The sequence below is a fragment of the Pleuronectes platessa genome, chromosome 18 (genome assembly GCF_947347685.1).
Source record: "Pleuronectes platessa chromosome 18, fPlePla1.1, whole genome shotgun sequence".
Taxonomy (NCBI): Eukaryota; Metazoa; Chordata; class Actinopteri; order Pleuronectiformes; family Pleuronectidae; genus Pleuronectes; species Pleuronectes platessa.
In genome coordinates, this window is record NC_070643.1 from 21264664 (window position 1) to 21280273 (window position 15610).

At 45.0% G+C, this 15610-nt stretch overlaps 1 protein-coding gene across 1 annotated transcript in view; it reads right to left on the reverse strand.

Annotated features, from left to right (window-relative positions):
- Positions 1–1741, reverse strand: part of pvrl2l (PVR cell adhesion molecule related 2 like) — a 132233-nt gene extending 130492 nt beyond the window's left edge. Inside the window, 1 exon segment of the mRNA XM_053446259.1 lies at positions 1648–1741. Coding sequence (XP_053302234.1) covers positions 1648–1741 — 94 coding nt within the window.
- Between the last annotated feature and the right edge of the window lie 13869 nt (positions 1742–15610).

The following is a 15610-nucleotide window of genomic DNA, read 5'->3' on the forward strand; positions in this document are numbered from 1 at the left end:
CTGAGCCTGGAGGACGCTGGCCCCCCCTTTGATCACAGAGGCATGTTCCTGAGGCACGCGACTCCACGTCTCCCCTCTCCTCTGTGGGGACGTGAGCACAGCTCTGACACATGACACTAGTCACACTCAGGTGAAAACAACAGGCTGACAGATTCAAGCTGACGACTGTAGCCCGGCTGCCTGCTGGTATGAATTTTGTAGATGGTCCCAGTTGGAGACAAAAACGAAGACGAGCAAGAAGAAGAATAAAAAAGCTAAAGCTCTGAGAATAGTTTCTGTTCTTGAGTCAGAGTGTCTATCTCGTTCAGAATAGTGTTTCAGTGACACGATCAAAGTTTGTAGTTATCTCCATATCTATCACTGTTATGTGCACATAGGGACATAAAGTGTTGCTATGAAAATATAATGACGTCTTTTGTTTATGGTCCTGTTGTGTGTCTGCATAGCAGGTGTTAGTATGGGGTAATCTATTAAAGGAATGTTTGGCATCATCAGACCTTTTAAACTATGTTTTAGCGTTAAGATTAAATATCTAAGGTAAATTACTATAGCTTTTCTACAGGTTCTGTTCATCGTTATTCTCAATAATCATTAACCTGGCTGTAAAATATGACTCTTTAACCTGTAGACATATTATACAGGGTGGTGTGTTGTGCTTGTGTCTAATAAAAGTGTGTTTACAGTGAAGCTCCACTGGTATCAGGAGGCTGATCAGCCAATATTGTCTCATCCCACATACATGAGCATTAGTGTGTGTTGGCAAATGTGTATCTATAATAGATCAAGTTTAGAATGTGTATTGTGTGTATGTTTTAATAGCTGACGTTCAATCAGACAGATTTGTTGGTCACATTTTGCAGTTGCTATATGAGAAAATGTCATAATAACCAAACACACTGTTTCAAATGTTGTCTATTTGTGATTGTGCATCGTTTTCTATTAAAAACACAAAGCTACAGATGTGTGTTGTGTTCCCGGGTGCACACCGTGCTCTCTCCTCTGTGGCTCTTTAACCTCAGTGTTTATTGGTGGCCCTGCTTTATCACCTGAAACACATTGAACTTGATTCCCCGCTGCTGGGTGTGAGGTGGCGGCTCGTGAGGGCTCCTGAGCGGCCTCAGGCACGAGGGGCCACCTGAGGAGCAGGGGCCGAGCAGCGCGACCCTCCTGCCGGCTCCCTGCTTCCCACGGCCGCCCTGTTGCTCCGAGCAGTGAAAACCCTTTTCTGATAATAACCTCGTCTACTTCCCCACGCGGCCTCACGACACTTCCCCACAGGTAAACACAGATTACCGGGTTTGCAGCGGCTCAGCGGGGATTAGGCTTCCTACGCGGTCACCTGCCGTCGGAGGCTGCGGGGAATTAGGACCGAAAACAGGGGGAAGCCACACCTCGCTGACCGCGACGCACCATTCCACACAAACATCCGCCACAATAAACTTTTACAGCGGGTGTCACGGTCCAGCGAGCCGCGGCCGGAGAGGAGGAAGAGAGGAAGGGGGAACAGAGGCAGCTTCAGCCGGCAGGACGCGGGGCGCTGCGGCTGGAGCTGCCGGGGTTCGGCCGCGGTGGGAGCGCACCGGGCCGGGAGAGGTGGAAGACAGGGGGCGGCTCAGACCGAACACTGCCCGGGTGGTGGGGTCTTACCTTCAGCCACGAGGAGAACCACCGCCGCCGCCGCCGCCAGCCAAGCGCTCCTCACCGGAGACACCGGGCAGCGCGCCGCGTAGCCTCTCGCCATTCTTCTGCTCGGGACCCAAGGTGGACGATAAAATCCACAACAGCGGGAAGCTCCAGATTATTTCCTTCTCCGATCAGCCGCGGGAAACTTCGAGCTCAGTTCGGAGTGACGCCGCCCGGGTTCGGCCAAGTTGCGGCTGGTCGCTGGCTCGGTGTCCGTGCTTGCGGAGCCCCTCTCCGGTCCGGACCGTGTGGAACTTTGTGTCGCTCCTGCCTCGGACCCCTCCCAGTGCGGGCCGCCCTCGGTGCGCGCAGGTATCCGCCGGAGAAACGGTGACACTCCGCGGAGAAACAGAAACTAAGTGCGGGCAGCCGGAGAGCGGAGCTCGGTGTGAGTCGGTGGGTGTGTGTCGGTGTGTGTGTGCGTGAGATGTGGAATATCACGGTGATGTCAGCAGAGCGTCACCAAGAGGACTTCAGCAGTAATAGGCTGCTGCACACACACACACACACACTATAACACACACCCACTCACTGTCAGGATCATAGTTACATTAATCATTGATTATGATGTAATTATTGACATTTGATGCAACTTTCAGCTTTTACTTTACTTTAAATCATCACTGCAGGTTAATATTAAAATAATGTAAAACAATATGATATGAAGTGTTGTTGCAGATTAACGTAACATATCTATAATTTACATTATTATTATTATTATTATTATTGTTATTGTTATTATTATATTATTATTAGCATTATACTTCCTTCTGAATTTATATGGTCTGTGTTTGTGTTGAGCTTTGTCTTCATGACCCCTCAACGCACTTTACACTGCAGTGTTGCATTTCACTCATTCACACACATTCATACAGAGCATTGATGTTTAGCATCATGTATGGATCATACGCTTCAATCTGGGGTTCAGTGTCTTGCCCAAGGACACTTCGGCACACTTTGATGCTCAGCACTTTGTTCTCTTTTGAATTTCCAGATACTTGAGTATCTAACACTTGATTCTAGATTGATCTTTCAAATCCAATACTGCAGTTCAAAATGTAGAGCTGTTAAGTTCTGCTGCCTTCATTCCAGTCTGACTCTGAGAATTAGCCACCAGAACAAGTCTTTTACAATATATTGTTTTTAAATCATCTCCTCGACTCACTTTAGATTCACAAAAAAACTTCTGAAGGTTTCTGACCCCTATGAAGACCAGGTTGGAATCACCAGGACTCTTGGAGTTTGCTGTTCAGCCAAACTGAATAACCAGACAATAAGGGTTCTGGTCAGGGAGACGGCCAAGAACCCAGCCGTCACTTTCACAGATTCAGAAGTCCTGTGCAGATCTGCCAGAAGGACGGCCGTCTCCTGAGCACTTCATCCATCAAGGCACCATCAGGCCTTGATGGATGAAGTGGCTCAACAGAAGCCTTTTTGAGTAAAAGCCACATGACAGACCACTTGTTTGCCAAATGGCATTTGAAGGACTCTGAGAGCAGGAAGAAAAATATTCCCTGAACTGATGAGATAGAAACTGAACTATTTGGGCAGAAAGCCAAACGATGTCCAGGCGCCGCTCATCACCTGGCAAATACCAGCCCATACGGTGAGGTGGGGTGGTTCTCAGAAGATGGCAGATGCTTCCCGTCCAACCCGACGGAGCCTGAGAGGATCTGCCAGGAACAACTGTCTAAACCCAGGTGTGAAACAACGTAAGGACTCATCCGAGACGACTGGAAGCCGTAATGGCTGCCCAGGAGGTGTCTGTCAGAAATTGAGGGTCTTAGAAATCAATAATGTATCTGTAGTCCAGCGTGAAACCACTCAGATAAGACCAGTATACTAACACAGAGACATGAATATGAAATGTTCCTGCTATATTCTCACCCGGGCGTTCGGGGGCTTGTAGGACAACTCCCCAAAAACCTCTGGAGCAGCCGTCTCGGACGTTAGCGTGAGGAAAATGTCCGGACTTCCTCTCTAAATCAATTAAATGTTGTCCATTCTAAGCTACTGCAGAATCACTCTGCTGCAACACGGCCCCTTGAAGAGTAGAATATAAAGGGTTCGTTTTGATGACAGTGATTTTACACTGTGAATGTATAATTATTACCATTATATTTCATTTCTGCAGACTCTACCTTGAGATAACATTATGAACTCGACTAAAGAAGAAGCTGTGCAATACACTGATATTTTTAAATATCTTTTAATCTACATCCAGACTCACCCGTGTGATGATGTATGACGTCTATTACAGAAAAAAGCAACAGTACGAGTGACTTGCACTGTGAAAGAATTGCAGAGATAAATCCGTGTTTGAAGCACAGAAGAAATAAAAAAGACTTGAGGGACCAGAGGGGCTTTATACGTCTGGAGATGGATGCTGTCATTTACTTTGTTGTCCTGTGAGAAGAAGCGGTGATTTGAGAGAGAGGTTTTTTTCAAGACAGAATTTTTCAAACATGGATAAGTTAAAGGGAAATAAACACTCTCCCATACACAGAGAGAGTCTGTTTAAGAGGATAAGAGAGAATCTTTGACTGCTGTAGTTTTTAAGTTGAAATACACAACACAGGCAGATTGACTGAGAAAATACTTTGTTCACGGCATTGTTAAGGCGAGGCTCAATTAACTGTGTGAGTCATTACTCAGAGACTGGAAACCTTATACACAATATAGTTTGAAGTATCTCCCTCACTCGCACCATCCACACACTTTTATCTAAAAAAAAATCTGCATGTTTTATTCTCATTGTGAAGAATATGTATATAGGCCATCTTTCTTCCAGGAGAAGTTTAACTACTCTTCTAACCCAAATAAGAAAAACCCTCCCTCATCAGTATGTTATTTAATAAATCTGGAGAAAAACCCATAGGTAAAACCCATTACTAGAATATAAGATATACATATTGTTTGTGAAATATGTGAGTGGATCCTTGAGAGAAGGGGGGGGGGGGGGGTCCAACATTCATCCACAAGTCCTGATTCAGTAAGCTGCATATTTATGTCTTTCCTGTTAACTCTACAACTCTGAGCAAATTGGTCAGGTTCTTTCAGCCCAAGTGATTTGTGCTTAGGTACCAGTTCTGAGGAGTGATGAGACCTCCAAACTCACAAACAACGGCCCGTGGGGACAAGAATTGCCGGAGGTCAGACCTTCAATCTCACAAATAATGGCCGACCAGCTCCACCTGAGCTGCAGCTGCCTTCAAGTACAACACCGGACCAAAGACACATCTTTGAGACTCTGATAAACTATAAAACATCCGAGCCTGCCAGGGGTGAAAACTTATTTTCTGTCTGGCGTCAGACATTTAATAAATCATGCTCAAATAATTCCCCCTCGGTCTTCACACTGATACCAACAAGATAAAAGATCCTGTACTGAGGATAACACAGAAAGTGACGGTTCAATGGACAAACCAAGCAAACACAACTAAAGCTACAGCCCTAGATGCTAGTAGTTAAATTTGATACTGAATCCATTTATGCTTTTTCACCATTTCTACCCAAAGCATCTTTTTCTACATTAGGTTTTAACATTGGAAAAAACAACAATACCAATGTGTCTGTGATTGGCCGATATCGACCATCTATGTGTCGGGCTCTCGTCAAAACATGTCTTTTATCTCACCGTCAAAAATAATAACCGGTCTCCTCAGGCTGTAACATTTACATTTCTTTGCGTAATGTTCTCGCTGCTCGAGCACCATGACTTCAGAACCATCTATTGTTTTGTGTGTGAATCGATTGGGAGCAGCCACACGCCCCCCACGCCCCTCCACACACAGTTCACTGAGAAATAACACATGGCCGCCCTCTGGAAAGCTCGGCTAGCTGGCTGTCGTTGAAACCTTCCCCACGATGCTTCCACCACGTTGCAGGGTGGCAGAGACCCGGCCGCCCACCTCCCCATTATCACCTCATTAGCTCGCTGCAAACTGGCCCACCCTCCATTTTGGCTCCAGCCTCAATCAGCCCATTAATCACAGAAGCGCAGGGAAACCTTCTGTCCTCTGAAGGCTCTTGATGTATTCAGCCGGCCCCTGCTGTGTCTCTTTTAGTGTGTGTGTGTGTGTGTGTGGCTGTGTGTGTGTGTGTGTGGTTGTGTGGCTGTCTGTTTGAGTGTGTGTATGTGTGGGCGCGTGTGCTGCGGCATACAAATGATCCAGCTATATCCTGCCATCTGTTGACTGCTGGAAGTAACTGCCTCCACCCTGACACGCTCAAGTTCATGATGCATCCTGTCCGTCTGCCCGTTCCGTGTCTGAACCCTAAAACACAAGCACGTGATTCAAGGTTTATCTCGTTAAACGAACAGATGGAACAAAGTGCTCGATCACCGCAACGATTCCTCATAGTTAAACATCTAAATTGTTTGTCAGTGCATTAAAAAATACAAGTCATGAAATCACCAGTACTTTGTTAAGGCTGGGTAAACATCATCTTCATGATTTAAGTAGAAATAATGTTGGTAGGAGGAAGGAGGCAAACCTGTGTTCTGTCTCTCTTCACTGCAGTTGGTCTTTTCCCTCTGACACTGAATGTGAGCAAAGGGCTTTTTTCCGAGGCTGTCTATTTGCTGGAGGGGGACAGTTGCATATTTCCAAATGGACGTTCATGGTTTCCTGATCCTAAGCCCTAATGATTCTGCAGATTTTTCCTCTAGCGCCACCATGAGGTTGGTATCGCTACTGAAATATGTGAAAACAAGCACAGGGTGGATCACTGAGACGTTCATGTTCCTTATGGGATGAACAGTTACAACCTTAGTGATTCTTTAAATGTTCCTTTAGCTCCACCATCGGGTCGAAAGGGTCAATTTGTCCACTGTTTTGGTTCATGACCAATATATCTGAACGATCGATGGCTTCCCTGTTGCTCTCAGCTAGAGCCGGTATAAAGATGGACGACATGAGAAAGTGAAGCCAAAGCGCCTCGTTCGCCCCCTGGTGTTTGGCTGCAGTAGAAGACATAAACTATGCCTCATCCATGTTGGCAGATAGTTTTTTTTTGTTGCAGGAACCTCAATAGCGCGACTCCTCATCTTAATAAACAGTCTCTGGTCTCAGGTGCAACATGGTTAACATCATACCCACTAAACCTCAATATGTTAGCATTGCCATTGTGCGCATGTTAACATGCTGACATCAGCATTTAGCTCAAAGAATCCTTGAATCTGAGTGAAGCGGCAACTTCAGCTAAAAAACATGACAGACTTCTGTTCATTATTCACAGAAGGACCTGATTGTTCTCAGCTGTCCGAGCAATGACAAACTGCTGGTTATTGAAAATCAATATCTGTCTTTAAAAAATCTATTAACCTTTTACATATTGATGTTTATTGTGGTGGGCTGGGGTTATATTGTAATTTTCTTATTTACAAGATTGTTGTTTGAAGGCTAAAATTTCCTATAGGCCTAATGAAAGATTCATACTTGATTATCATATGCAGAGCAGCAAGCGTTGCTCAGAATCACTGATGTCAGGTCTTTAACTGGTTGTGACCTGTTTTTCAGACTGTAGCTGTGGGATCATACATCAAGAGAGGCCATGACTCTGGTTCTAACTGGTCAGGTATGGGCTGACAACCAGTTTGTGCCGATGAGGTGGCACGTCAGACATTTAAAAACTGGAGAACATTATATCATGAGCTCAAGTCTAAATTCTAAAGAGCAGTTGTGCAGTTCTAAATACCTTTAAACAAACAAATTAAAGTAATTAATGAAGTAATGAAAGAGAATTAAAGACATTCACCATCTTGTTGTTTCCACTCGTTGGTTTCGTCACATCTTCATCTGAGGCTCAACCGACACAGCAAAGATTCACTGCAGCTGAATGCTGTAACGTTATTATGCTCATCTTTAAAATGATTTAATTTGAAAATAATTACAAACTGGAAACCATCACATGGTTGGCAGATAATCTCTTTGGGCAATAAAATGCAAAAGGCCACATAAATGCATTTTGGGGGGAATTTGTGTGACATAAATAATGAGTAATCTCTGGCTCCAGGCCTGTTTGGCCTTGTAGAGGAAACCGAGTACATTAATTACTGCTGTAATTATGTTGTAAACAAAATCCAAATCGCTTTAGATCAACTCACATGCCAAGTGCTGTATATATGTAAAGGTATTTATCTCGGTCACAAAGGGATTCACCCTGTAGGTCGACTGGTTATTCAAAATAACAGTAGCATAACAGATCTATCCATCTACTTAGAGGAAGCCAGGCAGAAGCTAATGCTATTTTTCCTTTACATTTCACTTTAAATGTGAAGTGGGCAGGCTTTGAATAATTGAGTATATAATTCACGTCTTACCACTTTGTGCTTCCTCACTCCTGGAGACCATGAAACCTGTGGTTCACAGCCTGGAGGGCGGGACTCCCCCAAAAGGCTGCGAGACAAACCTGAGGTCATGAAATGCTGAACAGGATGAGAAGAGGAAGGAAATACATATCCCTGCAAAACAAAAATAAAAGTATTCTTATTTATTTCTGACTTTCCTTTCATCTGTCTTTCCTCTGAAATCGTTTGGCAGTGTCAGCTCTGAAATGTATTTCAATGAAACAACGAAGGGAAAGTCGCTCTCTGGCTGAACCTTTCACAGCTCAACACGAGAAGGTCACAAGGTCACATCTCTTTTCCAGAAAACACCTGAAATGGTTTGGAGGTGTTGGTTAAAACATGAGAAATCAGCCAAATCCATCGTTCTCTCTTCTCCGTCAGAAATTACAGCTGAAGAGCTTGAAGCAATGTGTTGAATCATTTGTCCTGAGCTGCACTGCAGGTGTGTGTGTTTTTAACCCTCCTGTCTTTTAAGAAACACACAAATCATCTGTTCATCCGTCTCTCTTTATTCATGTTTTTGCCTTGTATTCAGATTGGGCCGGGTCGTCCCTCCGGCCTTGGCTCTTCAATCACCTCTCCTCTGCTCCTGCCTTCACCTTTCCCCTTCCACCATCCACCCGTCCAACCCTCCATCTATCTACCCCTTGATCTCTTCCTCCATCCCTCCCTCTGTCATTCAAGACAGCGAAATAAATCAACTCCTGCCTCAGTGCCAGTCGGGCAGCCCCGAAACACCTACTGAGTTATTTACCTCAGCGTGGCTGTGATCCACCAAATGAACCTGCATTAGTACTGACACACACACACACACACACACACACACACACACACACACACGCACGCACACACACACACACACACACACACACACACACACACACACACACACACACACACACTGTTTAGCTGCATTAGAAGAGCTGGAAGCTGTGAGAGCTCTCTCCCTTATTATTTTGTACACAACCAGCCCATGAATTTTATATGCAGCACTCCCATTGCTCTGTTATCCTCACCTCATATTTGAAGCTGCAGGGCAACAAGGACTTGCATGCACACACACACGAGACACACCACACGAGACACACCACACGCACACAATCACACACGAGACGTGCACACACACACACAGATCTGGTATGTTTTGATTTGTGTGGGTATAGATTGGTATGTTTTTATGGTGCTGGGGGAAGGGACTAACAGATCAGGGCTTGGTCCTATGAAAAGATGGAGAGACTCGGAGGGGGCTTCCACTTGGTGGATAATCTTTCAGTCTCTAAACGCAGTGGAACAGAGGATGAGAGGTGCCTGTCAATCACAGCAAGGGCTCCCCACTGAGGTGGACCAGGTTAAGGGTTTATTGAGGGAGGGGTAGTTACATGAGGAGGGATCAACGGACAATAACACACTCTGAGAGAAAAGCTCTTCCTCAGAGGAACAGCGTTCCCTTAAAGAAAACTCCGTCAGGAACTTCTCACTCAGGAAACAGAGGCTGTGGTGTTAGCAGGTTCTGAGATGGAGATGATTCATACGTCTGGTTTGTGACTTGAGGGCAAACTAAGTGTCACATTAGGGAACAGATGACCCCACACGTCAACATCCTTAGCTGTGCGTTCTGTTGACTGCTAATTAGCTAATGTTGACATAAACCAAGAGGGTGAAAAGGTAAATAAATCCATCAGCCTTTTAGCAAACACTCTTTAAAGGAAACATTATAGTGTAAACTTCGCACACGAGGTTGATGACATCATGACCTCGGTCTCCTCCAGCTACAGCCCTGCCTGTCATGCACGTACCTGCAGCCAACTTGAAACTCCTGTTCAAAAGCACTTTATCTTCAGCCAAACCCAAACCCTTCACTTGCATCTCAGCTGCTTTCTAAACTCGCCATCTTGCTTCAGCTTCACAAAACAAGCCAGACATATCTATCACAGCTCTCCAAGCAGCTTGTACATCACGTTCCAAGTGTTTCTGAGCCAGGTTGTAGCGAGGATTCAAACAGCCTGACTTCTGACGTCCACCAGAAGAAATATGGAACAATTTGATGGACTTTTGTGTGTTTTTTGGAAGCGAACAAAATTGAAAATGCCAAATCAGGAAGCCTATTGGCAGCTGTCCGGCACGTAAAATACAAGGGCCAACTCAAAGTGTTCGATTATCTTTCAAACTTCAGGGGCTGTTTTGACTGGCATACATGCACGGATGGTGATTCTATTAAAATGTTTAAGGTAAAGTATTCCTATATGATCAGTGGATGGAAACGGGGAGAGCAGGCTGTAGGATTCTGCAGAGAGTATATTTTAAATCCACAGCCCTGGGTGAGAGGAATGTGCTTTGCCAAGTTTTGTGGTAGTTTTTGTGGCATTTTTTTTACAGCGAGTTGATCTTTTTCATGTTCCCTGGTTTAATACTGCCTTCAAGTCATCCTGTTAAGCTCCTGGTTGAAACTTCTGAAGTGGTAAATACGACGTGTCACGCATTCGGGTGCTTTTAGTTGGAAGGGCAGCTTCTCCAGCAACATTGGTAAACTGTAGCCTGGGAGTTTCTTATCATCAGCAGCAAGAGGGTGACATCCACGGCCAGACATGTGACGGGTGATGGGCTGAGTGACATTCTAACGCATCAGTAAACAGTATTTAGATGAATTTGAAAGTGCTATGTACAGAATTAAACATATTAAAACGATATCACTCAGAAAAAACACCTATGCATATTGTTTTTTTCTTTGTTTCTACACTTTCCACATAGAAGAGCTCTCCAGTGTAATGCAGAACTGATGCATAGGGCTGAATAAATACTAACGTCTTTTATAAACTGCATTTTAAAAGGAAACGACCTCCAAATGAGAGTTTTAGCTGCGTCTCTGTAACGACCTCCATCCACACTACTGCAGTTGGTTGTTTACTCACAGACATCGTGAAAAACACGTGTCAGCTTCCGAGTGATTAATGACATTTTTTCACAAAGCACCTCATCGTCAAAGAAGCTGGTTCCTCGGCTTCCAAGAGACAAAATAACAGACTCAGCTTTCTGCCGGGGCCACGTCCGTCCACGTTCGTAAACATGTCGCTCAGTAAAGATGCTGAGTTTGGAATTATAGGTTTTGTCTTGTTAATGATTAAGATGACTAAAAGGGGCAGAGAGAGAAAAGAGGAGGAATGAAGAATACGTTTTCTAAAGGACAGTGGACTCCTGGACAGGGAGGTGATATCTCTGAAGGTCTCAGACAGTTCACTTTGAAAACTTATAATAAAAACATGAAAGGAAAGTGTCAACATAGATATATCTTCCCTGCAGCAGTTGGTTTGAGAGCAAACTTGTCAGCAGCTCTGGGACCAGCACTGTGCGACGAGACAACACCAGGGAGATGGAGGATTATCACATCGGCCTGAAACAAACAAATAAACACAACATGTGTGTGTGAGCTGGTTCATTAAGATTGTACCAACTGGATTTAATGTCGCTGTCTCTGTCAAATGAGCTTAAGAGATAATAAAGTCCCCCCCTCAGATCAAACGTAATGAGACATAGACTGAATATAAAGATGGAATATTCAAACGTTTAATTTCCTGTCTTCATCACATTTGTGGAAACACGAGAAACCAAAAGTCCACGTGTCTCGAGTCCCAGTAGAGCATATTCACACGGTGGCCATTTTCAAGTCATATAAAGACAGGGAACTTAACTGCTTCCTAACGGATCAGTGAACAAAAAGATGGTTGAAAGTTCAAATAAAAAGGTTAAACAACATATTTGTTGTTGTGCAGATTCCAGCTTCACATCACGTTATCACCGCAGGATGTTTCGGCTTCATATCTGGATTGAGGGAGGAAGTGGAGTCGTCCGTCTTTATTTACAATCTGTGAAACGAAGACTGCTGCTGCCACCGCTCAATCTCCAGGCTGACGGGGGGGGGGTTCAGACCTATCACGGCGTCTCGCCCAGTGGGATGAGGGTTAAAGAGGAAACTGGTTCTAAAATGATGTTTTACCTCCGCCTCGGGGGTTGGGTCAAAGTGCTGGATCAGGGTGAACGTGCAGCTCTCATGTGCGTGTTGGTGTCTGAAGGTTGGAGGAGGAGGAGGAGGAGGAGGAGGAGGAGGAGGAGGAGGAAGAAGAGGAGGAGGAGGAGGAGGAGGAAGAAGAGGAGGAGGAGTGAGCACAGCGCCAGAAACAAGTGATTACCTTCCCCCGGGCCCAGTTGTAAAATGTCCCCCCTGTGAGAAATGGGTCTGTGCTGGGCGACCTGTAAACCCTGACATCATTCGCTGTTCTGGTGTTTGAGCAATGTTTATCTTTCTCTAAAATAAGGTACGTTGTTCTCCTTCCTCTACCTCCCTCTGTTTCCCTCTCTCAACTCCCGTGTGTCTTGCTCCGACCTCAAAAACTAAATTAAACAAGCTCCCTTTCGCCTGAAAAAACACACGTTTATCACAATTTATCATAACAGATGAAAGTACCTAAAAAACGATAAGTGTAACATAAGACAAGAAAGCTGAAAACACCTTCATCCCTGGGTCACCAGCATCATTACAAATTACCGCAATATGCTGAAATGGAGACATACACTGAGGAAGACCAAGATTCAACAGTTTATCACTTAACAGAGACACACACAGCGAGGAGCAGACCGGTGTGAAGTAAATCCAAGTTGCTTACACAACCCGGGTGGTGCAACGGCCCCGATGAAGACAAATCACTGAGAACAATTTTAAAATAAATCCTGGTGCACCGGAGAAGACTTGTGCGATATGTTTTAATTTTCGCGAGAGCAAGAGAAAGAATTATTCAGGGGAAGAAATAAAGAAGTTTAAACATTAAGTTAATGATGATTTAACTGTTTGTAACAATCGATGCTACAAAGATAAAAGAACAACCTGGAATAAGTTGCTGGTTTGAGAAAGTGTCCGTGTGAGAGAATAAAAGCTGGTTAGGTCCAAATTATGTTCATTATGTTTCTTTGGTTTGTTTTTCAAACACAACCTCTTCACAGATCTTTGTCCCTGAATCTGCCTCGGTCATCAGAGCCGCAGGTCAAACATGAGATCCAGCTGAATACGCAAGTTTCTAAGAAAAGGAAATGCGGTGTCACATTAGTAAAACATGAAGTTATTTCATGAGACAGGATTGCATGAGATTATTGACCCCTGCTGCTCACGGGAGCTAAAGCTGCAGTGAGCATCAAACCGACTTTACAATATTAAAGGAGACACAAGATGCTTTTTCAGACTTTCCATTTCCTCCAGTGTGTTCTAAAGGTTCGTTGTGTAAAGTCTACACAAGAGAAACCACTGAAGCTTCGTCGCTCCACACTATTGTGACGCACTTTGTGTAACGCACGCTCATCGACTGGTCTGAAACGTGCCCCAACCAGGTAAAGAGAAAGGAGAGGCCGACTTTTCCTACACAAGCTGGAAGCGGTCAACCAATCAGAACAGAGTGGACCAGCTGGCCAATCAGAGCTGACTGGGCTTCATCAGGAGGAGGGTCTTAAAGAGACAGGAGCTAAAACCAAGTGTTTGAGACAGAGGCTGAAAAGAGGAGCTGCAGCAATGGATATTTAAGGAGTAAATTTTAATTACATGATGTCACTAATAGCAGAATATCTAGGCACAAAAAAAAGGTTTGGGTCATGATTTAATTGTTTATATAAAATTGAGGCTGTAGAGAATAAAAATGTCCCTGAAATGAAAAGGTTCAGCTGCTGGTAAAGGGAATGTTAGACACTTGTGAAAGTAGAGGCTTCTCATGTTTAAATAAGTCAAATCAGTTACCAGCAGAAGAGTCAAGCTGAGGGGGATGTGTAGGGACACGTGGGGACGGGGACATTTTGGAATCTAATGGGTCTAAAGTCGGCAAAACACCAGATTTTGTCCCAAAGTATGACCCCAAGCCCCGATACTTGTCGTCATTATATTCGAGTCAGGTCCATGAGGGGAAATTATGAGAACACATCCTGGCAGGAGGAGGTCGGCCCCTGAGCCACGAGCTCGACGACCTCCTGTCCATGATCCAATGTGCCAAACGTGCAGTGCTTCAGTGACATCACCGTGGACATCACACTCTGGAATCAGGAAACGTCTCTGAGTGTAACTGGAGTCCGACGTCTTCACAGGAGGCCAACTGGAGAACCGAGCTGATTAATTGAAAGATGGATGTGGAACCCCCGATATGAAAATGATGCCTCTTGATTGCTTCCTAATCAGGCCAGAGTAATTCAATTAATATCTGACTGTGACTTTTGAAGTGGCACCTTTGGAAATATAGAACGAGCCAAGCTGAAGATCAACCTCACTCACACCATCACAAACAACAGAAGCTTGATTTTCGATTCCAATAATAACAGAGTCAATCTCCTTCACTTGATCTAAATGTAAATTCATATTTGAGTAAGTTTCCCTCATGAAGATACACAAACGTAAAGTCGATGGAAAAATGCACTGATTCCCATTATACTGAAAGTTGTAGCTATGACATTACTTTGCATCGAATGTCATGTGACCAACGTGTCCCAGAGTCGCTCTTCTCCAACCCGATGGCCCCCCCCCCGTCCCAGATTGATTAAACGAGCTGAGTGCATCATGTGATCATGTTTCAGTCGCTCCAAACGTTTAGCTCTTTAATTCTTTCTCCACGGCAGCCGCCTGTCTCCGCTCCAGCTTCGCCCTTTTGAAGTTGAGATCTCACAAATCCCCCCCCCCCCTTTCCCCCCCCCTCCTCGTCTTTTCCTCCCGCTCCATCATCCTCCTCCCGTGTGTCGCCATGGCCACGCCGGCCTGCAGCGCTCCTTCATCCTTAATAACTCCTCTCACCCTGTCCGCCCCAACCTCCAGCGTTCCCTCGCCCTCCAGAACTCCCTCACCCCGTTCGTTTGTCCCTCTCGTGCTGCTTCCTCCCATCGTTAGAGGTTTTAACCCTCTCGCCCCCCCCCCCCCCCCCCCCCCCCCCCCCGTTAAGCTGGCTGTGTAGCCGAGTGTTGCTTTGCTAATGGCACTCCAAGGGAGCGCGGAGATAATACTGTTGGCTTTAATTAAAGACATTAAAGGGCTGGAGAGACACAGAGCCGCTGGGATGATGTGTTCTCACATCACACCTCCTCAAATACCTCTCTCTCTCCTTCTCTCTTCCCTCCCTTCTCTCTCCATCCCTTCCCTTCTCTCCTTTCCTCTGCTGTTGCTCATTTGACTCCTCTCTTCTTGTGTTGGAATCACCATTTCTCTCTTTCTCCCTCAACACATTCTCGTACTCTCACTTCCTTCCCGTTAGTTTCCTGTGATGTACATTTCTTCTCTGACTCTCCCCCAGCCTGTGTTTTTTATTTCCTTTCCAACGAGCCATTTTTCCTCCCTCTCTTTCTTCCCTCTCTAGCCAGAGCACATTCCCTGTGCCCTGCCTCATTCTTGGCACCCAGCAACCAGTGCATATCTTCATTAGTTTTGATGCCTGGGACTTTGTTTACTATTAATTACTGTTTTTTTCCTTGTGAGCTTGATTTACATCACAAGACCAAAGCTGGTTTGTATCTTTTTCAATGTCGGACATTCGCTGTGAATAAACATCATCCAGAGTTAATGCA